Source organism: Pelodiscus sinensis, chromosome 18, assembly GCF_049634645.1.
Source record: "Pelodiscus sinensis isolate JC-2024 chromosome 18, ASM4963464v1, whole genome shotgun sequence".
NCBI classification, from domain to species: domain Eukaryota; kingdom Metazoa; phylum Chordata; order Testudines; family Trionychidae; genus Pelodiscus; species Pelodiscus sinensis.
Genome location: NC_134728.1, coordinates 20,577,909 through 20,604,944, shown reverse-complemented (window position 1 = coordinate 20,604,944; position 27,036 = coordinate 20,577,909). Strand labels below are relative to the sequence as shown.

Genomic DNA, 27,036 nt, shown 5'->3' with positions numbered 1-27,036 from the left:
TCTTTGTTCATGATATTCAGCTGTAGTGAAATTAACTTATGGGATAAAACAACTACATTTGGGGCATATCAGTCTTGACAATTTGTGGATATTTTTGTAGGTACATGTGGCAACTAAATACTGAATTCCCAACAAAGATAAAGGGAGTTAGATTTTGGGGATGTCAACGTGTAGAAGACTACATGATTAACTGATAAGCCTAGCCTTATTGGTTAATTCTGTTGACTACATGCATTTTCTTCTCTCCTCCCCTACTGTTTCTGTATCAGGCTCCCCATGAGCTTTAAGCTGGCTCCCCACAAGCACCGGATCTGCCCTCCCCCCTCCCACTTCCTCACAGCTGGCTCCCACCTGTCACCCTGCACTGCTGCCTCTGATGGAGAGGCAGCAGTATGGAGTGGCAGGAGGCTCCCTGGGAGAGGGGCCAGGAGTATACTGGCCCTCAGCCCTGCTCCCAGGGACTATTGAATAGTCATGTAACCAATAATATTTTGTGCGGTTACACGACTATTCAATTATTCTATTTAACATCCCTAGTTAGATGCCATTTGTGCCTTTAAAGAGCATCACCATATACATTTTAAAATGCTGGAAAAATGCTTTAGGAGTAATGCAAACTATTTGTTAAATCAGAATGTGAATTTTCTGTTACAAATGTGATGACTGTGTTAGTGATCTAAACTTTTGAGGCCTTTGGTGTCTGTCTTACTATAATTTAACTGGACACTGTCAAATCACACTTCTGTATGTAATATTTTATTTGCTGTTGTTATAAGTTGTACCTAGCATTCAGTTACAGCAAAAGGTGCCAATGGTTTGCTCATTAGTACAAGCACACAGGATAAAGATGTCATGTGGATCCAAAGTATCATTAAGGTTGCCACGAGGGTTCAAGCACTCACTTTGGCAGTTGAAATGTGGCATATCTCTTGTTTTGCAGAACAGCTGTACAGAGTATGTGCCCAGGTTCACCTTTCTGGGCCATGTGGCAATCTTGGGCTAGGCATCTCCCAGGTATAAAGCTCAAGGGCTGGGGGAGGGAAAAAAAGGGCACATAGTTTATCAAACACATAAGTCACATCTTTGCTATAAACTTTTACCAGCACACGTTATGTTTGCGTAAAGTTACCTCTTGTGCACGTGCAAACTTGGCTTCTTGTGTCAGCACTTACCGTATGCCAGGAATGCTTGTTTTGAGTAACAGAGTAGTACACTGTCCAGTGTGCAACTTTCCACCACTCAGTGCACTTTGTTTTGTGAAGTTTTGACATGGTGGGGTGTAAATGAGTTGTTCAGTGGTGATTGGGATTGCAGCTTTCAAGTTCTCAACTACCGTATACTGTCATCTCTATCCCATAGTTTTCATGCCTGTTTTGAAAGTCCTGTGAACCCATGTGGAACTTGTTGCTGTCCACCATCTCGGACAAGCTTGGAGCAATACACAGCTCTGAACAATTGTCATGAATATTGCAGGCACAGGATACACAATCCTCTGGTATTTGGAGAGCTGTGAAGAACATGACTTTGTGAAGAGTAAATTGCTGTGGGATATAATAAGTAGTTCAAGATTTTTGTTGGTCTACGTGAAACAGCTGCAAGTGGTGGAGCACTGGTTTTGGCCCTTAGAAACTAGGACTGTCTGTTGGGTTGGCATAGTAATGCAGGCTTAGGATCATGAGCAGTGGATCCAGAATGTGCTCATGTGCAAGGCCATATTCCTGGCCCAGTGTACCAAGCTTGCCCCCAGCCTTCCATTAGTGACATGTGATTGAGAGCTGCACTGACAGTGGGGAAATGAGTAGTGATCAAGCTGTGGAAAGTTGCAATGCCAGATTGCTGCTGTCATTGCAAAGTCATTTTCGAGTTGGAAAATGCATAGTGGGGACTGTTGTCATGGAAGTATGCAGGGCCATTAATCTGCTACACAGGATTGTAACTAAACATTGCACAAGACACAATGCATGGATTTGCAGTGGATGTTTGATCTGCAGTAGAACAACAGATTATATGCATCTATTTTGGCACCAGACCACTTTGCCACAGAGTACATCATGAGAGAGGGCTACTTTTCAAAGGTTATACAAGAGCTGGCAGATCACCAGGGACACTGCACCAAAATCAGTGTTACCTGGTGAGAGAAGGTGCATGATATGCATGTTTAAGAACATAGGACTGTTCAGAAAGCTACAAGCAGGGAATCCTTCCTAATTTACCACTGGGGATGTTGAAATGCTAACACAGATCCTGAAAGACCCAGCCTTAGGGATGTGAATGACTAGTCGACTATCCGATAAGCAAATGCTTATCGGATAGTCAACAGGCTAGTTGACTAGTTGCTTCCACCCTTGCTGCCTCTATCAGAAAGAGGCAGCAAGGTGGGGGGAAAGGAAGGGTTGCTTCAAAGCAGCAGCACTACCTGTAGCCCCGGGGTCAGCTGGGACTCCCCTGCTGACCCCCGGCTCCAGGGGGTGCTGGCGCTTTGAAACGCCATGTGGAGGCTGACCCTAGGCTCCATGCAGTGCTGTCGCTTTGAAATGCTGCGGGGAGCACGGGGCCAGCAAAGGACTGCTCAAGTCCCCTGCTGGCCCTGTGTTCCCCGCAGCGCTTCTGCCTGTGAAGTGTCAATTATTCAATTAGCCAAATCAAAATTTTACATCCCTACCCAGCCTATTCTTTACTCTCCTGGTTCATGGAAATGTGTACTGGCCATCTCAACAGCACCAAGAAAAGATTCAGCTTTTGGCTCAGCAGTTGGAATGGCAGTTGAATGAATATGCTCTTGGAAGACTAAAGGGTGCTGATGTTTTATTCAAAAAATTGAATCTCAGTCGGAAAAATGTCCTAATGATCCTCACTCCTTGTCCTGTGTAATATCTGTAAAGTGAAGTAGGAATTTTAGCTTCTGGGGTAGAGGGCAGAGGTGCATTAGTTTTCCACTGAGTTTGAACAGCTAGATGTAAGAGCTATTACAATATCTCAGCATGGACTTGTATGGTTCAAGGAGACGTTGAAAGAGCATTTTAACAGCGAGTTACAGTAATGTGTTGTGCTGTGCTCTATCTGGTCCTGTGGCTTGGGGCTTGTTATGAATTGTGTGGTGTTTGGTGCATTTCTGATTACACTTTATTCACCAGTTCTATGAATTGTGTTGCAATAGGGATATAACAGTGTATGGCTACGTCTACACTGGCCCCTTTTCCGGAAGGGGCATGTAAATTTCACCAGTCGTAGTAGGGAAATGCGCGGGGGATTTAAATAAAAATGTCCGCTGCTTTTTTCCGGCTTTTAAAAAAGCCGGAAAAGAGCGTCTACACTGGCCCCGATCCTCCGGAAAAAGCACCCTTTTCCGGAGGCTCTTATTCCTACTTCAAAGTAGGGCGCTTCAAAGTAGGAATAAGAGCCTCCGGAAAAGGGCGCTTTTTCCGGAGGATCGGGGCCAGTGTAGACGCTCTTTTCCGGCTTTTTTAAAAGCCGGAAAAAAGCGGCGGACATTTTTATTTAAATGCCGCGGGGGATATTTAAATCCCCCGCGCATTTCCCTACTACGACTGGTGAAATTTACATGCCCCTTCCGGAAAAGGGGCCAGTGTAGACGAGCCCTATATGTGTAAACAGTTAACCAATGAGGCTGGGCTCATTCATTAATCTTCACCGTTACTTCCAACTTTCTCCTCCCTCCCCTCCCCCGCATTCCTGCTTCTGTTACCTCCCCCCACGTGTTTATTTCAGCAGTTACACATTTACTAAAATAAACACATTTTAACATCCCTAGTTGTTGTTTTACTGTGCAGCTAAAGGAGTGTTTTCAGTACTATTAGGCATAATGCAGCATATGTTGGAAACTAATAAAGATGAATTATTTTCCAAGCAATATTGTTTTATTGAGTAAATGAAAGCACTATAAAAATCCCGTGCAAATTAAAACTAAATACATTAACCTTAATGGACTTATGGAACAGAGCTTACAGAAGTGGAAAGAACATTCATATTCCTTTTAGCATCATATCCACGAACCTGTAAGAGCCATGATTGTTGTATATGAAGTTGTGATTGTGACTGCCCTTAATGTTCCTCTTTGGGAAGTGGTAGGGATGTGGCAGCTGATACCACATGGAATGTGGAGTATACTGGAGTTCTCAAGAATTTGACATTTCTGCTTCAGAGTGATTGTGCACTGCACCATTCACAGCTTTAGCCATGGCTTTCTGAGGGCGAGGGAAATGAAGGGAGCACAGCAGTGAAACCTCAAATCGGTTTTGGCTTATGGCACAACTGCATAGCACCACCTGGTTGCATGTCCCCTGTCACGCTCATCATTGTTGTTCATACCAGGGACTTGTGATTTGGACTCTTCATTGGTTTCCATTGGGGAGCGTGGAGTGGTGGTAAAGTCTCCACCAGGTATGGCATGCAGCTCTTTGTAAAAAGAGCAGGTCTGCAGTTTGGCAATTGATTGACTGTTGGTTTACTTGGCCTTCTGGTATGCCTGCTGCAGTTTTACGTTTTGATGCTGCTGATTCCTGTCATGGGCTTCTGCCTCCCCTGTACAGTCTGCTCACAGATATCCATGTTTCTGTGGGTGGTCCATAGCTGTGCTTGCACAGCTTCTTTTGCCCACTGGCCCATTAATTCCAATCCACTCCCCTCCTGGCCAGGAGCATATTTGGAGCATATATTATTATAAGATTATAATATAACAACATATGATGTGAGCTGGGCAGTTGCCACAACAATGATAGTTGTGCTCACCAAGGTGGAAAATCAGGAAAAGACATTTAAAAAATGTGGGAGGCATAGGACTCTAAGTTCTGCTATTGCTCAGAAAGGGATCAATCATAACTGTAAATCAGATTAGGAAAAAAAATCTCTCTAGTAATTTTGTTATGTTTTGTATTGTATATGTGGCAGTATTTTGAAATCACTTATTCATTGTTCAAAGTTCACTGGGTTCCATGTTAACTTCACTCCTGCAGCAGAGGCACACCTTCATTTAATTTCAGTTCACCTCTAGGTGTCTGTTTTGAGGTCGTTGGTCAGCCTCTTCAAACCAGTAATTCTGAAGGAGAAAGTTTAGTTCCTAATTTGATAGAAACATTTAATTTTCTTGGTTTATCTGAAGACATTGCCATTATTGTTCCAGCACAGGCAGAGGTGTATCGTTAAAAATAAAGATGTCACCAAACATTGTTTTCTGTCCTGGGTTACCTTACTGTGGTGCAACATACTTGGCTTATAAAGAACACTAAAAATATTGGAATATTTTTTCCTTTCATTGTATCAAGGAGTAATATACACATCTAATAACTAACTAATGTTTTACTTGTAGATTGAAGATGAACCAAACAAAATATGTGAAGCAGATAGAATAGCAATTAAAGCCAACATAATACACTTGATGCTTAGCAGTCCAGAACAAATTCAAAAACAGGTAAGATGAAAGAAATGAAGTGAGTTGGATTTTTTTTTTATTGCTCCACTGAGTCCTTCGGCATACTAAAAGCCCTGATGGGAGATCAGAGCCCTGTTCTGGGCTCTCCCAGAGATCAATGGATCTATCAGCTCTCTTTGAATGAAAACAAGTGGATAAAACAGGTTTTTCTCTTTAAGTTACGATCCCTCTCAATCTGATTAACCTAAAGTAAGTGAGCATCTACATCTTTGCCATCTGTCAGTCGCTGTATATTCCTAAGGGAATTCTGCATCAGAAATGAAAATTCTGTGCACAGTATTTAAAATTCAAAGTGCAAGGGTAGAGCTAGCCCCAGAGGCAGAGCTAGCCCCAGAAATACTGCAGGATCCTGTCCCTTCATGCCATATGCACCAGGATAGCAGCAGTAAGGACAGAGTTTTTGCATGCCTAGCCCTGCTCCCTGATTCAAGTGTGGGACAAGCAGGTTTAGCTCACTAGGATTCAAGTGTAAAGAGGCTTAGTGTGGAGGAATGTAGTTGTGTAGTGAAGGGGTTCTGTGGGGCAAATCTGGATGTGTAGAGACTCTTGGGGGAGGGCTTTTTAGATGCAGGGGAGAATGGAACCCTTGGGGAGAGGTCCCAACTACCTTCACTTGGAACATAGAGATGATCTGAATGTAGGAGTGGAGGGCCAGATGCTGGGAGGGAAAGACTTAGCAGTATGCAGTTGAGGATCACTGTGTGGGTGCAAGAGGTTGAGAGGGGTTTCTGTGTGTGAGAGGCCTGGATAATGGGTGGGGTGAGGGGAGAATCGGAATGCATGGGGCAGATTACGAAGCAGCTCCTCACATTATGACCACTCCCACCAGGACTGAGCGGCAATGGAGATAAGAAGGGTAGGGTGGGATACAGAGCTTTCTGCACCTCAGGAAGGTTTCTGGAGGTGGGTTTAACCCAGCCCCAGCTGCTCTCTGAAAGAGAAAAGGAAGTTCCATCCAGCCCAACCAGTATTAGTAGCTGACCCCGGCTCTGGCGGAGGGTAGGAGTCACTAACAGTGGCCTAAAATTCTCCAAGGACTAACTGTAGTATGTAAGTAATGATCACTATGCTGTCCAGAGATGGTACGATATACAGGCAGTCCCCGGGTTACGTACAAGATAGGGACTGTAGGTTTGTTCTTAAGTTGAATTTGTATGTAAGTCGGAACTGGTACGTATTGTAGGGGAAACTCTAGCCAAACATTTCTCCAGAGCTCAGTTTTATTCTCCCACACCTCACTTCCCTCAGTCCTTTATTCTCAAGCTGAGGTGTCTGCTGAGAAAAGCTGCTCCGCGTCTCCCTGGTCTGCTGGGGGGGGGTGCTAGCTTCGCGTCTCCCTGGTCTGCAGGGGGGCAGCAGCTAGTGCGGGGTTGCCTCACCCCGTTTGTAAGTAGGGATCCGATGTAAGTTGGATCCATGTAACCCGGGGACTGCCTGTAATGGTTAAATTTCCTTTTCAGTTAAGTGATGCCATTAGCATTATTGGCAGGGAAGACTTCCCTCAGAAATGGCCAGACCTGCTGACTGAAATGGTGAATCGTTTTCAGAGTGGAGATTTCCATGTCATTAATGGAGTCCTTCGCACTGCACACTCCTTATTTAAAAGGTATTAAGGGATCAATGTGTGGATTCCAGAATTTCTGCAAAAACACACATACCTCTGCTTATTAAATTGAATTTCATGGTGGTGTTAATCGCTTGTGACTTCTAATTTAAGTTTCTGACTTTACAATGATTAGTAGCTTTATTTAAGTGGTTACTGAATTTCAGACCTTACATGGACAGTTTTAATGGTAGCATTTGATTCTTGCATTTGCTTGAACTGACTTGAATTCAAAGGTTCAGAGTTCCTTATAAATCATATATGGAAATTAAATTGGAATGCAGTGCTTTTACCAATTTTTTTTTTCTTCTCCCTCCCTTTGTTTGCCAGGTACCGCCATGAATTTAAATCAAATGAACTGTGGACAGAAATCAAACTTGTCCTTGATGCCTTTGCATTGCCCTTGACAAATCTCTTTAAGGTACAGAATTATTTCTAAGTGTTCTGAGCTTCTTTTAGGGATGATATAACACTTTAAATAGACTTGTGAATTCTTATAGAATGCTAGTTATTTAGAAATTGTTGTTTGGAAGCGTACTGTATTTTAAACTGACAGAACTGAAGTCATCAGAACTCTGGAATGTGCTCACAATAAAACTGTAACTTTCCATGGTGTTTGCAAAACATGCAATAAATTCTTTTCTGTTGATGTTTCCTATTGATCTTTTTCTAGGCCACTATTGAACTTTGCAGTACGCATGCAAATGATGCCAGTGCTTTGAAGGTTCTCTTCTCTTCTCTAATTCTGATTGCAAAATTATTCTACAGTTTGAATTTTCAGGTGAATCTTTATTTATTATTCCTAGTTATTTGGTTTGCTCTGAATCTAGTTAGGTTCCCCTCTGGAGCATATTATTTGGCCAAAGTAAAAAGCATTATGCAGAGGCTGGGATTGACTAACATGTTTGCCAAACTATAGCTACAGTAAACTTCCGATAATACGGCACCTTTAGGACCCAGGGGGTGCTGGATTATTAGATATGCCGGACTATCGGAAGGGAGGGCTATGAGAAGTCTGGGGTGGGGACCAACCCGGCAGCACCCCAGCTGCTCTGCCCCAGGCGTCCCCAAGTCAGCCGCTGCTGAAACTGACCAGCGGCTGACTCGGGGAAGCCCGGGGCAGAGCAGCTCCAATTGTCCAGCTGCCTGGAGCACTTCCGGGTTCCAGGTGGTGCCGGACCACTGGATGCCAGATAACTGGAGTTTTACTGTAATTTGTAGTCTTCCTGATCTGGTTAAACTCTAAAAGTAGCAAATAATAGAGGGAAAACTAACTTTGTTATGATAGCAGCATAATTTTGCTATTATTATTGCCATAGAATCACTAAGATATAAAAACAGGACTATGTAGCACTTTAAAGACTAACAAGATGGTTTATAGTTTTTAAAGTGCTACATAGTCCTGTTTTTTGTTCCAGCTATACCAGACTAACACGGCTACATTTCTATCACTAAGATATAAAACAAGCATATCTGCTTTTAGACTCTCTACAATGTAAAGCAACTGTATTAGCACAGACTCTTGAAATATGATAAACATCCCCTTTAGACTACTAGAGTCCACTCCTGTTTCCTCCTTTTGGACTGAAGAATAGGATTGTATGTCTTGAGCCTTTCTATGTCTTGAGCCTAGTGGGGCAAGAATAGTGAGGACAAAAAGGACTGTGAATAGAGACACCCCCTCCCCCCCATCTTTTAGAAGAGAAAATCTAGCCTCCTTCATGGTTCTCAACATTCCTTGAAGTTAAATCTTCCAAACAAATACTAGAAATAGAAGCTAATAGTATGAAACCTTTATCTCAGGGTCTTGCACTATTCCCTGTGTCCTTGTCCATCATCTTTTTTGATAAAATAAAGTGTTAAAGAAAAGTGGACAAGTAGCTATAAAGCTACCAAACCAGTTTAATCATAAATGAACTTAAAATGTGCATTTTTCATACTTTTTGCCCTCACAGGATCTCCCTGAGTTTTTTGAAGATAACATGGAAACCTGGATGACAAATTTTCATAGTCTTTTAACTTTAGATAACAAACTTTTACAGACTGATGTAAGTAATTCATACAATTTTCCTCTGTTCAAATCTGTTTGCAGTGGGAAGGAGTGACTGAGAATTCAGGCCTGCTGTTATCTGAAAATCATTTCTTGTCTGTGGGTGCCATGGGAATTTGTAACAAGGAACATATCTCAAGGGAAGTAGAAAGCCCCATGATTTGACACATTTAGGCTCAGATTGTCAGAATAGTAACTCATGAAAATGCATGGATAGTTGTGTATCAGATCTGTATCTGCCATTGAACATGCACAAATGAACAGATGCTTCAGAGGTGCTGCATTTTCTGAAATTCTTTGTTTATCATGAAGAGCCACATGGCTCCAGTTCTGTTACTGGTGCTCTTGTACATTTCAAAGCAAAAGTACTGCATGGAGCCTGGGGCCATCAGGGGACTCTATCTGAGTCCCTTTCTGGTCCCAGGCTCCACACAGTGTTTCAGTCTTTGAAATGCACAAGAGTCCCCATGGGGACTCTTGTACATTTCAAAGTGGAAGCGCCCTTATCGACTAATTGAATAGTAGATGGAAACAGGGCTCGCCAACCGTGTGGTTTCGCACTGTTCTGCTCTCTGCGTCGGCTCTTCCGGGTCGTAATCTACTCGCCACGGGTAACCCAGGGCTCCACGTGGTGCTGCCGCTTTGAACCACCTGTCTTCTTCCCCTCTTTCCCTCCCCTCCCTCTCCCACCCCTCCCACATCCTCTTTTTCTGATAGTCAGCAAAGGTAGGGAAAAGCGATTAGTCGTTCACATCCCTGCTTTGCACATTGTTGATAGTTCTCTGAAAACATTTGCTCAATGACACTAAGATCTTTCTTGAGTGGTAACAGCTGAATTAGATCCCATGTTTTCCAATGTCAGTTACTTTATTTCAGAACTGAATTTGGTCTGCCATTGTGCTGGCTAGTTTCTTGAAATCTCTCTAATTTTTCATAGACTGCTTTGGGCTTGACTATGTTGGGTAGTTTTATATTGTCTGCCAACTTTGCACCCTCACTATTCACTCTCTTTTCCAGGAAAAAAACTTAACAAATAGTCCTGCAGCACCTTAGACTAACAAAAATGTAGACGATATTACGAGCTTCTGTGGGCACAACCTACTTCTTCCAGATCACTTATGAGTGTGTTTAAACAGCACAGGTCCCTGTATAGATTCCTGAGGGATCCTCTTATTTACTTCTCTCCATTGTGAGAACTGACCACTTATTCTTGTATTTCCATAGAACTGTAAAACACCTATACAACAGCACTTTAAAAAATACTTTTTTTTTTTTTGGAAGCTAATTGTTCATTAATGTTGAAATTAGCATGTTTGAGTTTTTAGTTTTGTTTTATATGAGGATGAAGAGGAAGCTGGATTACTGGAGCTGTTGAAATCCCAAATTTGTGATAATGCTGCTTTGTATGCTCAAAAATATGATGAAGAATTCCAGCCTTACCTGCCTCGTTTTGTCACAGCAATCTGGAATTTGTTGGTCACAACAGGCCAGGAAGTTAAATATGACTTGGTAAGTTATTATATATTTCCATCCAGTTTTAAAATTAACTGTTCAGTTGTGCTAAAAATGGGTCTGTTTTATATTCTAGTTGGTAAGCAATGCAATCCAGTTTTTGGCCTCAGTTTGTGAGAGACCACATTATAAACATCTGTTTGAAGATCAGAACACCCTGACAAGCATCTGTGAAAAAGTTATTGTTCCAAACATGGAATTTAGAGGTAATTAATTTTGTAATGCATATTAGTAGCACTTATGACCAGTAGAGAATAACTTTGAATATAGTGATGGTTTTGTTATCTGTTTAGTAATGTGAGGGCTTCATGGTTGGGTCCAATGCACCCTTGCACAAGAGTCAAATCAAGTTTCTCTAATAGTATGTATGTCTGAGTTGCTGTGGAAATGATCATGTATGAAAATTTCAATTTGGGAAGGAATGATAACAGTCCTCTTCGAAATTTTAAAGTTATGGGAGTAAACATCCAGAATAATTCAGCAGTGTAACCAGGGGATGCTTTTGTGGTTCTTCTCATCTGACTCACTTTGATCCTAATGCTTGCTGAAAATTTATTTCAGCAATTGGAACTCTTTCCTCCCCTCCCCCTCCATTTTTTTTAAGTGCATGAGTTTGAAAGCCTCTTGGTTCAAATACATATATTGAAATGTGCCCCATCTTTTTTACATCCAACACACAGCAGCTCATGAGCATGAAAGAAAAGGAGTTTCATTTGTCTGTTAAAGCACATACATGCAACTTGTGATGCATCAAGCCCAATATGCTGTATAATAGCTGGCAAGATTTCTTAATCCCATTAATTTCTCAGACTCTCTTAATTTATGTCAACATCTGAGCTTTATCTCAATTTTTTGACATTAACCAACCAAACAAGTGAGTTCTCATTAGTGAATTTCATTAATGATCTATTTTCTCTGCAGCTGCTGATGAAGAAGCTTTTGAAGATAATTCTGAAGAATATATAAGAAGGGATTTGGAAGGATCTGGTAATGCACTGATATACTGGAATATTTTACATTTTTAAACATAATGCCAAAGAAGTGAAGCAGTCTAGTGAAGCTTAAAGATCTTTATTTCTACACTTGGAAAGCTCTTTCTAAAATCAATTATCAGAGTCTTTATCCAAATCCAGAGAAAGATGCCTGGCCAAAGAAAAAGAAGTCTTTTGTTTTTCTTAGACTACTAAGAAAGAGACACAGCAGATTTTTGAATACTGCTCTTACCTGGAATTAGCCATGCTTCAGATGTACCACAATAATATCTAGTACCTAGCTCATATGTAGTACTTTCCATCCATTAATTTTAAAAATGTTTTACAAATAAAGTCAATGGCCTAGAGGTGAAATGTTTTGCCTAAGGTCACCTTACAGGTCCATGGCAGAGCTAGAAATAGAGCCCAGGTCTTCTGAGCTCTTATCTTCTAAGCAATGTTGCCTCCCCTATTGGCATTTATTCAGGATGATTCTAAAGTCTTATGACCAGGCCCACTGACAGAAGCAAAGGGTGCAGTTGCCCCAGGGCCCAGCAATTTATTTTCTTAAAAAAAAAAAAAGACTGGGTCTCTCAGCTGCTGCAGCCCCAGGTGGTGTTCACTGGGCAGAGCTGAAGTGCTGGCTGGGAGAGGCTATTTCCCAGTCCTGTCCTTTCTATCCAAGGTCCTGTCCCTTCCAGGAGCCCAGAGACAGCCCCCACATCTGCCTTGTCTAGAGCCAGGCGAAGTCTGTCGGAGCCCTGTCTATGACATAACTTACAGTGGTGGAATAGCTGTGTCAGACCCAGACCACTAGTGAGATTTCTTAAGAGTCACAATATCACTGTAATAGAATTTAAGCAATTGGTTACATCTTATATAAACTTTGAGGCTACTTGGGATGCTAGGAAAACAGCTTGTTGCATCTGAATCTGATTCTTACTTCCCTCATCTTACTTAAATAATTGTGAAAAGTGGGTTGTTACTTGGTATTAATGTTATCCAGTTGGAAACCTTACATTGGTAATCCATTTTTAAAAGCTACTTCTGTCTCTCAGGTTTATCTAGCATAAACTCTAGTGTACCTATTTCGTCTTCAGAAACAAAAAGAAAATTTTACAAAATTGTCCCGCAAATTTACTAGGACAGTTACTTTTTTGTAAAAGTGAAAGAGAAGATTATGATAAAAAAGAAAACTCCTTGCATGCCTGTCAAATTTTTTCCTTAGGTAGTAAAATCTGGAGTGTATGCTATCACCAGCATTATATATATTTGCCTATATCCTAGAACATTGTCTAACACACACTGTTAGTCTACTCAAATTTTGTGCGTGGATTTAAACATACCCATTTTATGTTTGTAACAGTAAATAAAATGTTGTTTAATATTTTATATGACAATAGTAGTTGGTAGTTCATATGAACAGCTTTATTTAGGCCTAAGCTTTTGTAGGTAAAAGCCACTTCATCAGATGCATGGATGAAGTGGCTTTTTCCCATGCAAGTTTATGCCCAAATAAATCTGTTAGTTTTTAAGGTGCCACAGGACGTCTCGTTGTTTTTGCAGATAGAAGGGTAGCCATGTTAGTCTCTGATATAAACTATATTAGGTAGGGATGTGAACTAGATCCATTCATTCTTTCGTATCCAAATAATCTTACTTCTTTTTTATACAGATATTGATACCAGACGCAGAGCAGCTTGTGATCTAGTACGAGGCTTATGCAAGTTTTTTGAAGGACCCGTAACAGGGATCTTCTCTGGCTATGTTAATTCCATGCTGCAAGAATATGCAAAGAATCCATCTGTCAACTGGAAGCATAAAGATGCAGCCATTTACCTTGTAACATCTTTGGCATCCAAAGCTCAGACGCAGAAGGTACTTGTACATGTTTTTCATTTTAAACCAGTATGTATCCATACATGCATCATAGGGTTTTTAGGCCAGAGGTGACCACTAGATTCTGACCCCTTTCTTATCATAGGCTACTACCACTACTGGCATTTGCACACTAAACCAAAGCACCAAAATTAGATCCAAGTATTACAGCCCACAGGAGACTAAACTAGTATGTATCACGGGTTAAGTGTGTTGCATACTATAGACTGGCAATACATTCGTTGAAGGGAATGGTATCACATCAATTTAAAACTAATTATCAAAATTTGGCCCACAGTATATGCATTAGAATGGCCTTATGAGAAATGAATAAAATTGTCTGGAATCAAGCTTGTGAAAAATGTTATGGAAGCTTCCTGTTGCTGTGCTGCCAAAGAATCCCAATTCTGCCCTGTACTTTCCAGTTGTGAACAGTTGAAGAGCAGTGCTCAATTATGATGCACTATGTAGTTGTGTTACAAGTTTTGCAAGGATTACAAAACTGCCATGAAACACATCACCACATGATTTAAGAGAAATTTGATTTCACCTCTATATAAGGACAACTAGGATATTAATCTACAGTGGCTTCCATCTTACCTCTCCTACCTCGTATCGTGGTTAACACTTTAAAATTTCTGTTACCTGACACACTGAGTTGGTATATATTAACCAATCCACACATCCCTTCCGTTCAGTTTCTGGGAAGACTGAGGCAGTGGGTTGAATTGACTTTCCCAAACCTAGAGAAGGAGTCATTGTCAAAGCCAGACTTAGAAATTAGAAGTTCTTAGAACATAAGAACAGCCATACTGGGTCAGACCAAAGGTCCATCTTGTCCAGTATCCTCTCTTCCAACAGTGGCCAATGCCAGATGCCCCAGAGGCAGTGAACAAAACAGGTAATCATCAATTGATCCCTCTCCTGTCATTCATTTCCAGTCTCAGTCAGACAGAGGCTGGAGACACCATTCCTACCCATCCTGACCATTAGCCATTGATGAACCTAACCTCCATGAATTTGTCTAGTTCTTTTATGAATTAGTTAATTCGAAATAAGTTAATTCGAAATAGCGCTGTAGTGTAGACATACCCTTAGAAAAATAGATGAGAGTTGGTCTCTCTAAACATTTATCTGGTTTTCTTTTCTCTAGCACGGAATAACACAAGCCAACGAACTTGTAAATCTGACAGAATTTTTTGTGAATCACATTCAACCTGACTTAAAGTCTGCTAATGGTAAGCTCGGGGTTATGTATGCCATAATGTTGCTTGCGTAGCATATCTAAAACCTCTTTGGTCATTGACTTTTATTGATACACAACGTTTTCAGAGTAAAAATGCTGATGATTTTCCTGCAGGGTATACTCGTCCATTTTTTGAGTAAGATAGTGAAGTCTAAAGTTTGGTTATTGGAGAGTGAATGTTTTGTATTATGCTGCAGCCCCTCATTCTATAGAAGTATTTGGTGAGGATGAGAGTGGGAGGTGTTTTGTATTCGTAAGCCAAGCCGTTTGCTCCATAATAGAATGCTGTCTTCAGCATAGAAATTAGAGGTCAACTATTCGTGCACAAACTGTCTTTTTTTTATAAGTACTTCTTTAAACTGTCATGAGCTTACCATGATCTATTCTGTGGCTTACCATACATACAGTGGTTAGTGCTATGTCATATTGTTGTATATCAGGGCTATGAATAGCTTACCAGATATAAGAACATACTTACTTCTAAGACATAATGTTCTTATAACTGCTACATGCTGTGGAAGTACTCCTACAGCAATGTGTCAACTATAAATTTGAAAAGGTATTATATAGCTAACTTATGAAGAATCATTTAAGACACTGTCTACTCTGTGTATATAATTTTGTTAAAATCTATACATAATAATCCAAAAGCTCACTAGCCATTCCCTTCATTTGTAGTGAATGAATTTCCTGTGCTTAAAGCTGATGGTATCAAGTATATCATGATTTTCAGGAACCAAGTAAGTTGCTCTCTTAATCTTACATTCCTACAGTTTGAACCTCTCTAGTCCAGCACCCACTGGACCTGAACGGTGCCAAACCAGAGAATTTGCCAAACCACAGGAGGTCAGTGTTTTTCTGGCAGCATTACCGACACTTCCACACTTACGGGGCTCTTTGAGGGCAAATTAGAGCCAAATAACGCCAAGACTGATGGCTATAAACAAACTTTATGGAACTGCAGGAAATTTGGCCACACCCATGGTAAATGGACACCACAGATGTTGCTGGACCAGCAAGTGCCGGACTAGAGAGGTTCAACCTGTAATGTCATTTAGCTTGCTGTCATTTTATACTTACTAAGACTAAAGAAAACATTTTTACATATCATATAATACATTACTTCAATAGATATTCAATACCATATGTTTCATGATAAATTAAGTCTGAAGGTGAATATTAGTGTCATAAACATGTTAATAATCAGTTACTGTTGGAATATGACTGTATTTTGGGGCCCAATCCTGCTCCCATTAATCAAATCAGAGGACAAGATACTCCTACCTTTAGTCATGTTGAGTAGTACCTTATTCCACAAACATTCCTGATCAAATTAATATCACTGTTCATGAAGAGCTACAGGTCACTCTATTAATGGGGGAGAAAAGTATTTAAAGTAAATCAAATACACTTGAACCTGTTTAATGTGGTAACCCCGGAAAACAGGATATGCCAGATTAAAGAATTTGCCAGGTTAGAGAGGGCGCTAGGGAGTCTGAGTGTGAGGGAGATGGAGGTAGAGTACTTACCTGTGCCCTGCTTTTGGGAGCGCACATGGTTCCATGCCCCCCACCACTCTGGGGGATATGGGGAAAAGCCTCAGGGGTTGTGTGTTGCTGCACTGCACCATTCTCCCAGCTCGGGGCGGGAGGAAGAACAACAGTGTCAGAACTGCTTCTTTCTCCACCTCCTAGGACCCTTTCTACCACATGTTTAGGAACACCCGGAAGTACAGAGGTTCAGATGTAATACTAGAGCAGTCTATTAAAATGGTCACCATACATAGTTATTGTGCATCTTAGAGATTCTTTGAATAATAAACTCTGAAGAAAATCATTATATTGATATGGAACAATACATAGGTGATGACAGAAACAAGGCAGTAGTCCTGTAGATATCAGTGTAATGTTAGTTACTGTAATAATCTGTTAGAGCTGCCTTCCAGTCCCATAAAGAACTTGCCTTATTCCAGTTAAACAGGTTCTAGGGTGAATGTTTTCTCAAAATAGAGATGTCTGATTCTAAATTGTCCATTTCAATATTCTATAAATGTCACTCTGTTTTTGTAGGTACCTAAAGAACAACTTCTGGTGTCTATTCCTCTCTTAATCAATCATCTTCAAGCAGAAAGTATTGTGGTTCATACTTATGCAGCCCATGCTCTTGAGAGGTTGTTTACCATGAGAGGGACTAACAATACTACCCTGTAAGTTTGGGGGGTTTATAATCATTTTAGGGGATTTTTTTTCTCTTTATGTCCGCGTATCATAAGTTGCTTAGAAATTGTGTTTTGAATAAAAAATTGAATGTTGCAAAACTGTGTTTTTATCTACAGCATTACAGCTGCAGAAATGGCACCATTTGTAGAAGTGTTGCTAACAAACCTTTTTAAAGCACTGACATTTCCTGGCTCATCTGAAAATGAGTATATTATGAAAGGTAAGAAACTCCTTACCTTGCACTGAGAAACTGACTTTACTCCTTATGTGCCTTTGAAATACCTGATTTATGTAGTTTTTATTCTAAAGTAGATAGTTTAACATAGATAAAGTTGCCATGGCCCAAATGTGGAACCCAAGAGAAAAATCGTATCTCTTGCAGCCTTATATGTGACAAATATAAAGAAAGGTGTCAGATGAGGGATGTAGTTCATTCTTAAGACTATAAGGGGGATATATTAACTGCAAGCTTCAAATGTACTATAGGTTGAACCTTTCTAGTCTGGCACTCTTTGGTCTGGCAACATCTGCGGTCCACTTGATTTCAGTTAGCTTGATGTCCACTTACCATGGGTGTGGCCAAGTTTCCTGTGGTCCCATAAAGTTTGTCTACAGCCACCAGTCCTGGCTCTCCATGTTCTGTGCTGTTAGTTAGCTCTAATTTACCCCTAGGAGCCCAGTAAGTATTGGAAGTATTAGAAATGATGCTAGACAACATTGACCCCTCGTAGTTCGGCAAGTTCTCTGGTTTGGCATCGGTGAGGTCCCAATGATGTCAGACTAAAGAGATTCAACTTGTACTGTCTTACAGCTCAGTGGTTCCCAACCTTTTTTATACTGCAGACCAACAAACCCATTCACAAACTTTTGGCAGACGGGTAACATTATATTTGCATATTTATTATGTTAGTTAATGTTAAGAGGTCCCTTCTTATTTTACATCGCATCAGTACACACACAATACATGTTGTAACGGATCAGAGATTGCAGATATCTACTACACTACCAAAATTCTATTAAAAGAATCCTTTCCTTTCTTATATTGAGCCATTAACACCTATGTAAACTTCATTTGGCATGTAATCATGCAAATATCATGAGCTAGGCCTTTTGTTTTGCCTGTAGCCCAGAGGGAAACAAGTTAGACATCCCCTTGTCCCCACCTCACTGCACTAGTCCCCATGCTTAGAGAGAAGGAGATGCACATAGCAAGGTCCCCCCAGCTTGCATGCCCAACACATGAACTGGGTAGAGTGGCTCCAGCCTACCTGGTGCCCCTAGAGAAGGCAGGAACAACTTCAGCATGAGAAGTCAGGATGCTCCCACCCGCCTCCAGGACCAAGGGGCAGGTGGAAAGGTCTTACATCTCCGCAGGGGGCCTTTGTCAGCAGCCAGGGCCCCTGCTGGTCCTTCCACAGCTCACTGTCAACAGTTGGGTCCATCCAACTCTGGAAGCGCTGCTGCTCTGCCTCGGGGAAGAGGAGCTGGAGTAAACAAAACTCAGCTGCAGGGACAGAGCTGTGGCAGCTAGTGGTTTGCAGGGCAGGTGAGGCGCTGCGAGCCAGCCTCCTGCTTGCTTCCCCTAGCATCCCCAGTCCCCCGAGCTGGGCAAAGGGAGGAAGGTGGCCAAGGGCCTGGCACCTCCATCAGGCTGTGGGCGAGTCCAGCACAAGGGACCATGGGGGGGGGGGCGAGGTACATGCACGCACTTGCGCACACACCGCGTACGGGCCTAAGGGATAGGCGTGGCTTGAGAACCACTGTTGTGGCTGATGCACTGAACTAAGATTGAGAAGATCTGTTTAATTCTTGACTCTGCCATAGATTTCTATTGAGCAAATCCTATAATCTCTGTATCCATCTGTAAAATGGGAATAATGATCCTTTGACCCAGTCTTGGTCTTGACTATAGATTGTAAATGAGGGATGGGCAATAATTTTTGATAGGTGGGGCCACTCCAGGATTTTGGTAAGTGGTCAAGGGCCACACTTTTCTATGAAAGGGGTACAGGTTATGGGATGGAGGTTGGGTGCAGAAGGGAGATTAGAGTAGGGGAATGGGATGCAAGAGAGGGTGTGGGGTCTGAAAAGAAGTTTAATTGAAGAAGGGGGTTGTGACTTGGGGCAGGGATTCGGGAGCAGGGTCCAGGAAGGGGTATGGGTGAAGGAGAAGATTCTGGCCTGGGGGAGGGATGTAGGAGGAGGTGCAAAATCTGGGAGGGAGTTGGGATGCGGGAGGTGGTGGGGTGCCAGAGGCAGGCTCTGGCCAGGATGCACTTAGCTAAGCAGCTCCCGGCCAGTGGGGCACTGACTGGCTTCCCTGCCTGCCGTCAGTCCCCAGACAGCTCGAAAGCTTTGTCTACAGTAACTGCTGGTTTTGCCAGCCTTGAATATGCAAATGAGGCACATATTAGCATATCTCCATGCCTCATTTGCATAATTGAGGCACACCATTTTTTCACAATGTGTTTTTGCGCAAAAAACCCATCATACTACCTTTCCCCCTGCAAAAAGGTGCATAAATTATGCAAATGTCGCATGGTGCTATGCTAATCTGCACCTCATTTGCATACTCACTGCTGGCAAAACTGTCAGTGTAAACATAGCCACAGTGGCTGACTGTTCCATGTGGCTCTGTGCTGCAGGGAGGTGAGGGAGGAGAGCTGCACACACAGCCTTCCCACACACCCACTGGGCTCAGCACAGAGCAGCTAGATGTGTTGAGCAGCATGGAGCTGCTCCGTGCTGCAGGAGCAGGCCATGGGCTGGAGTGGCTTGAGGGGCCAGATCTTACCTGCCTCTGCTGTAAACTCTTAAGACAAGGTCTTTCTCTTACTAAGTGTAAATACAGTAGCTAACACAATGGTCTCTGATTTTAGCTGGGTCCTCTAGGCTCTACTATAATACAAATAAAATCAAGGATTTATACATGTAAGTGAAAAGTTGGTGCATCTTCATGCATGTAAAATTCTCTCTCAACTTATTTACAGCTATCATGAGAAGTTTTTCTCTGCTACAGGATGCTATTATCCCATACATCCCTTCTCTCATCACTCAGCTTACTCAGAAACTACTGGCTGTTAGTAAGGTAAATAGAAGGCTATCTGAGCAGAATGTTCACTTCACTGTTAGCTAATTTTACTCCTTTTTAAAGCAGAAATTGTTTTTTCTTTAAAAAATTATTTTTTATTAAAATCTTGGTAACATTGCCTGTTAGGGTAATGAAAACACCTTTTTTACTTCTGATAGGAACTCGTTCTTCATATCTAATTGTGAAATATTATAAGATAACACAAGCTTGTACTAAAATAATTGTTTATACACTCCTTATAGACACACTGCTGGTATGTAAATCTGGATTTGTCACATAAACAAATGAAATATGGAGGCTGTAACTGTTACACATAAAAGAAGAAATTAACTCCAGCTCTTGATGCATTTGAATTTCTTGAACTGAAAAAAATCTGTTAACGATTAAGTTGGATTTCTGTACTTGTATATAGAGAATCCTGTGAAGACTTCAGACCACCTTCAACTGCCAACGAAATCAGCCAAATATAGACTTTCTTTTAAGTTAATTAGGAATAATGGGCATTTGTATTTTTTTGTTTAGTTATGAAAACAAACTTCAAAATTGATATAAAAATATCTTGCTGTTTTATCCTTCAGTGTCTATAGAATTATTGGTCTTTAGAAAAAATAGCATAAGGCTCTTACTTTTTGTTTAAAAGTAGATTGTTTGATGCTTACATTGCTTAAGTTACGTTGTATTAAATAAGTGACTTCTCAAAGTCGGAGTTGATTTTTTTTTTTATTATTCATAACTTGTTTTTAGAACCCAAGCAAACCTCACTTTAACCATTACATGTTTGAATCAATATGCTTGTCGATAAGGATAACTTGCAAAGCAAACCCTGCTGCTGTTGGAAGCTTTGAAGAGGCTTTGTTTATGGTGTTTACCGAGATACTACAGAATGATGTGCAAGGTGACTAAAAGCAATAAGTAGTTATGTTCTCTTCCTGTGTTGTAATATATATGGGTACGTCCAGACTACATGCCTCCGTCGACGGAGGCATGTAGATTAGCCAGATCGGCAGAGGGAAATGAAGCCGCGATTAAAATAATCACGGCTTCATTTAAATTTAAATGGCTGCCCCGCTCTGCTGATCAGCTGTTTGTCGGCAGATCGGGGCAGTCTGGACGGTCCCCTGTCGACAGAAAACCCTTTTGTCGACCGCCCCGTTATGCCTCATCCCACGAGGCATAACGGGGCGGTCGACAAAAGGGTTTTCTGTCGACAGGGGACCGTCCAGACTGCCCCGATCTGCCGACAAACAGCTGATCAGCAGAGCGGGGCAGCCATTTAAATTTAAATGAAGCCGTGATTATTTTAATCGCGGCTTCATTTCCCTCTGCCGATCTGGCTAATCTACATGCCTCCGTCGACGGAGGCATATAGTCTGGACGTACCCTATGATTCACTGTGCAGTTACTTGCTATACATATTTGTTAATTCAGTAATTCTGAGTTATGTAATGTAGCTATAGTCCAATGACATTTATTTATAAAATACAGTATTCCAACAACTCCTTGTTCATGAAGGACATGCCAACTGAAAATTTAACCAATTTTTTAAAAAATGAAGTAATCTACTGCTCTTACTCCCAATGGTACTTGTCAGTATTTGTAGCTTTATAACATCTATATGTTCTCTAATTTTTCTCCTTTTCTGTTCTAAGAAATCCATAAATAGAGAAAATTGAATTTGGCTGTACACAAATGTACTTGCAAAAGTAAACCAATAAGTAGGGCACTAACAAGGTCACGGTCCATTTTGGTCAACTTCATAGGAGTTTTAAAATCTTGAATTTCATGACTTAAGCTATTTAAATCTGAGACATCAGTGTTGTAATTGTTGGGGTCTTGACCCAAAATGGAGTTGTGGGGGGGGGGGAATTGCAAGGTATTGTATGTGTGGTTGCGGTACTGCTACTCTTCTGCTAGTGGCGATGCTGCCCAGGATCCCAGCAGCACATAAGTAAGGATGACATAGTATATTGCCATCCTTCCTTCTGCACTGCTACTTGGAAAGCAAGGTCCTCAGTTGGCAGTTGCCACTCTTTGGCTGCCCAGCTGTTAAGGCAGTGCAAAAGTAAGGGTGTCAATACGGTTCGCCTAAAAGGTTGACCCCCAGCACCTCCTTTTTGGATCAGGACTCCCAATTTGAGAAATGTTGGTCTCCCTGGTGAATCTGTAAAGTATAGGGTAAAAGCACACACGAGATCAGATTTCACTGGGGGAGATGTAAAGGTCCCTAATGCTTTTTCAAGATCATGAATTTGGTAGGGCCCTAATAAGTAAACATGGGTGCAAAAAGCTCTTTTTTACTGGGTTTCAATTTTACAGGGATCCTAATGTTACTTGTAATAATAGTACAGGTTGTACCTCCCTTATCCGGGACTCTCTGGTCCAGTAACATCCATGGTCCAGGAGGACCACAGATGTTCCTGGACCACAGAGCCCAGGTATAGTGAGGTCTCACCACGGGGCAAGGGCGCAGCAAGGGGGGAACCAGCGACTCAGCTGGGAGCCCCATTGCGGGTTGAGGAGGGCAGCATAGCAGTGAGTTTTGGCCCCAGAGGCCAGGCAGCAGTGGGGCCAGACTGGAGTACAAGCTGGGGGGCAGCATTCACCATAGGCCATGAGGGGAAAGACCTCTCTTGTTCTGGCAAATCCCCTCATTCAGGACCAGTCATATCCTGGACCAGGGAGGTTAAACCTGTAGGTTTAATACAAAAGCATTTTTATCTGAATTATTTTTAATTGATAATGACTCTTTTAACCGTATGCAAATGTCATTTTCTACTCCCTCATTACAGAGTTTATTCCATACGTATTTCAAGTCATGTCTCTGCTATTGGAAATGCATAAAAATGACATCCCATCATCCTACATGGCATTGTTTCCTCATCTCCTCCAGCCAATACTGTGGGAAAGAACAGGAAATATTCCTCCTTTGGTGAGACTCCTCCAGGCATACTTAGAGAAGGGTGCTAATACAATAGCAAGTGCTGCTGCTGACAAAATTGTAAGTTGGGGTAATTTGATTACAACATTCATGTCTGAACTCAATATATTATTTAAGATATATGAGATAATGACGCTTTCCAAAATTTAACAAAATTCAGTAGATAGCGAGATTAATGCAGAGTTTTTACTCAGACTCTGTAAACTCAAACTTATTGTATAGTAAACCGTAGAGTAATGCACACAATTCAATATATACCTCAGATCATCTTCGTTCTGCTTTTCTTTATATATGGCAACTACTCCTTCACACAGCTAGCCGATGTAGTTGCAGAATTCCTGTGCTCAGTTCCTGCTGCTCTTAGTATGCAAATAGGTTTCCCTAGTTCTTCTACTGAAATAGGAGAATCTAGTACCTCTCATTAGTGCTCTGGAACCTAGAAGGACAAAGATTTCTCCCAGAAAGAGCATTGGAATAGTGAGGAACAGTGTTACCTCTAACATTTTCTAGCCTTGGGCGGATTGAAATTTCTTATGTGCAACATCAGTATTGAGATAGTGTGTGGATGTGCACCACCAATACAAAAAAACCTCCATATATACAAAAAATAACAGTCCATTTGTGTGGAAGAAAATATATTAAAACAAGAGAGATTTAACAAGGAGCAATGCTTACAATATTTAATATGAAATCAAATTTAAAAAAACCATTACTCTTGGAGCACATATCACTTTTTTTCTAACAACTCAAGCTACTAAACACACCAAAATGCATTGTATCCACACATAGCTCAGCTTTAGGATGCTAAACAAATCTGAGTTACCTAGAAATAGTATTTGCCAGGAGAGCATGACTAATACAATATTCACTAACACTGGGAAGGAGAGTAAAAGTCATTCACTGAGGCTTATACAGTTTCTCTGGGGAATGTTTAGGATCCGTGATGTAAAAACAGACAAAGGTTCTCCTGGTTTGAAACTTTCACCTTTTGTGTGTCACCAACTCAAAGAGTAGACTCCCCCAGAACAAATAAACACATGGCTTTAGGGTTTGTAGACAGATACGTGTTTCAAAGAGCTTGCAAATAAGGTTTCATCCTACAAAAAAACAAACATTACGCTTAGTGCTTGCTATGTCTGATTCATAAGAGCCAGAAAAAATAGCAAAGATTTACCACATAGCAAAGATCTGGCCTTAATGCAATACAATATACCATGTATAAATTAGTAACACAGAATTTTAAAAAAATCATTAAGATCAGAGTTTTAGATATCCATAACACTAAAAAAAACCTCTGTTAAAAGAATCTTTTTCTTTCTTGCCTTAAGCCATTAACACCTATGTAAACTTTGTTGGAAAGGTAATCATGCAAATGTCCTGGCACACATGCCCACTCCATGTAACCTGCTTTCCCCTCCAACCCAGACAGAGAGGACTGTAGCAAGTGAGTCAGGAGGATACCCCAAACAAACTGCCCCCTGCCTCCACCTCACTGCAGCGATGCCAGCACCCACCCATCCCCTCTTTCTCCCACCTATCCCATGCAGTCAGTCTCTTACCTCCTTCCCAGCCCAGGAGGCTTGAGGAGACTGCTGGGTTTTCTACTTCTCTCTCCTCACACACAGGACTCTCCAAACTCCCCTCCCCCAAGCCAGTGAATTATCTCCCCTCCACTCCTTCCCGCAGCCACTTGTTCCTTCTTTATCTTGCTTATCTGCTCTGGGAGCTCCTCAGTTCAAGCAGGCTGCTAGCTCCATTTAGCAGCTGCTGCATAGACACACCCTGCCCCCTCTTCTTCCCACCAGTCATCTGAGCCTCCTGCCTGTGTAGAAGCTATGAATCTTTGAGACGGGCTCAGAAAATAGCTGCACAGGCACACAACTTACAGGGAACTTAGGTGAGGAACAAATATGTGCTTCATGCTTCGCCTGTAACTTCCAGCAGTAGAGCTGTATGTCCTGCCATCCATCACCACCCAGTCTCAATGTCAGGCCTGAGTAGATACTGACAGCTGTTTCTGAATTAGCTTTGGCATTCAAGTAGTTTTCAAAGTTAGTCCTAACGCTTGGAAATAAGTGTACATACATATTATTTTACTAAATATTTTGTCCCTAACTGTAAAAATGAAATTTTCTTAGATTTATTAGATTCTCCTTGATACTCTTTTTTTTTTATAGGAAAACAGGTGCATGACTTTTTCTAGTTCTGATCATACCTGCTAAGGGTCACATCAAGAAAAATGCTTTATTTTATTTGTTTGCTTACAGCCTGGATTATTAGGTGTATTCCAGAAGCTGATTGCCTCTAAAGCTAATGACCATCAAGGATTCTATCTTCTCAACAGTATTATAGAGCATATGCCTCCGTAAGTATAACAATACGTGAACTAGATTCAAGTTTAATGACTGAGGACCAAACATGTTTATATACTTTGAAAGATATCATTGCTAAATTCAGTCAAATGTCAGAATTTCAAGTTAAACTTTCTTATGCATTTTTATATAAAACTACATTAGTAATATGCAGTTGTAATTTGAATAATTGTTTTATGTTTCTAGAGAATCAGTTGACCAGTACAGGAAGCAAATCTTCATTCTACTGTTCCAAAGACTTCAAAATTCCAAAACAACAAAGTTTATCAAAAGTAAGTTCTGTGCCATATATGAATTCTGATACACAGAAAGCCCCATAACTTAGAATACAAAAATGACTAGATGATCTTACCTTGGGAAAGAATCCTAGTGACCAAAAAGGATGACTGCTAGCAGGTCTTTTGCATCTCTGACTTCTGTGATTTATACCAATTTATTTTCATTAGCAAACAAAAACTGCATCTTGAAGCAGTTAAGCTTGAAGCAGGACATACCACATCTATCCTAAACCTAAAAATAATGGAAATAAGTTAAAAGGAAAGACTTCTGCATTCTTTTCCATCTTCATGTTGCTGAAATCACTACCGTGATTTTAAACACTCAGTAAGACTTTAATTTTCATCTCTAGTTGATACCGAAAGGCAATATATACCCCGGCTTCATTACAGAACCTTAACAGAGACCTGATGTGCTTATATATTAGCTAAATCAACAGATCAGCACATCGGACTCTCATATTTCATGCATTTGGGAAGATATTATGCTGTTAGTCAGCTTTAGTCATTGATAAGGTTTTGCATTACAGAAGCAAAATGTGTGGCAAATGATTAAAATTTGAAGTGTGCTTTGGTGATTTACATCATAATTTACAGATGCTAGTCACTACAAAATGTAAATCATATGGTAGGCCAATAAATATTGAGTCTTATAGTTAAATGAGTGTCTTTAACTGGCAGGTATGAGAATATGATTATTATAACAGCCTACGTCAAACTGAAATTAAGTGATTCTCCTAACAGCTACATAGAAAAGAGTTGTAGACAGTTGTAATGTTCCAATTTCTGTAATTTAGTTTATTTAATTATGGCCAGTGCTTTAACACATTGTATGAGAAAATCAAACTTTAATTTATTTTTAGATGTCTAAAATTGTATCCTGTGCATAATGTTTCAAAAAAAATTGTGATAACTGGAATTAATCTAGTTCCCATAACTAAAACATTTATATTCTTTTGATCACCATTTCTCTTATTAAAAATGCCTCTTTTTGAGATGTGATGTTTTATGCCAGTCTGCATAGTAATGGTACAGTCTGCTACTCATTCTAAAGCTTGTGCAGAGAAGTCTCATATATATACTATTGTATAAATATTCTTTAGAGGGTTTTTAACCTGACCCTTTTCTTTCATTAGGTTTCCTAGTCTTCATTAATTTGTACTGTGTTAAATATGGGGCACTAGCACTTCAAGAAATATTTGACAGCATACAGCCAAAGTTAGTATTTCTTATTTAATACTTCTATATAGTTATTACTTTTATGTGGGAAGTTGTTGGTCTGCTGTTTAAAAATCAGAAAACAAGTACTTGTCCCTTCAATTAAGTAGTCATTTTATTCCCCCACTATTCTGGAAGAGTGCTTATCCTCTGAGATTTCTGCCATCGTTTCAAAGGTTCCATGTAGAACTAATACTTTCTTCTATTGAGACTA

General features: G+C 40.8%; 1 protein-coding gene across 2 annotated transcripts in view; it reads left to right on the top strand.

Moving 5' to 3' along the window:
• CSE1L (chromosome segregation 1 like) overlaps positions 1-27,036 on the top strand; it is a 41,094-nt gene that overhangs the window by 10,362 nt on the left and 3,696 nt on the right. For both annotated transcript variants that reach the window (XM_075901235.1, XM_014578146.3), the window contains exons 4-22: positions 5,327-5,428; positions 6,910-7,055; positions 7,383-7,473; positions 7,726-7,833; positions 9,008-9,100; positions 10,444-10,611; positions 10,691-10,820; positions 11,536-11,601; positions 13,261-13,463; positions 14,617-14,701; positions 15,388-15,449; positions 16,779-16,915; positions 17,045-17,148; positions 19,919-20,016; positions 20,764-20,914; positions 22,809-23,017; positions 25,225-25,322; positions 25,516-25,601; positions 26,741-26,822. In XM_075901235.1, the coding sequence (XP_075757350.1) occupies positions 5,327-5,428; positions 6,910-7,055; positions 7,383-7,473; positions 7,726-7,833; positions 9,008-9,100; positions 10,444-10,611; positions 10,691-10,820; positions 11,536-11,601; positions 13,261-13,463; positions 14,617-14,701; positions 15,388-15,449; positions 16,779-16,915; positions 17,045-17,148; positions 19,919-20,016; positions 20,764-20,914; positions 22,809-23,017; positions 25,225-25,322; positions 25,516-25,601; positions 26,741-26,822 (2,219 nt within the window). The remainder of the gene's footprint in view (positions 1-5,326; positions 5,429-6,909; positions 7,056-7,382; positions 7,474-7,725; positions 7,834-9,007; positions 9,101-10,443; positions 10,612-10,690; positions 10,821-11,535; positions 11,602-13,260; positions 13,464-14,616; positions 14,702-15,387; positions 15,450-16,778; positions 16,916-17,044; positions 17,149-19,918; positions 20,017-20,763; positions 20,915-22,808; positions 23,018-25,224; positions 25,323-25,515; positions 25,602-26,740; positions 26,823-27,036) is intronic.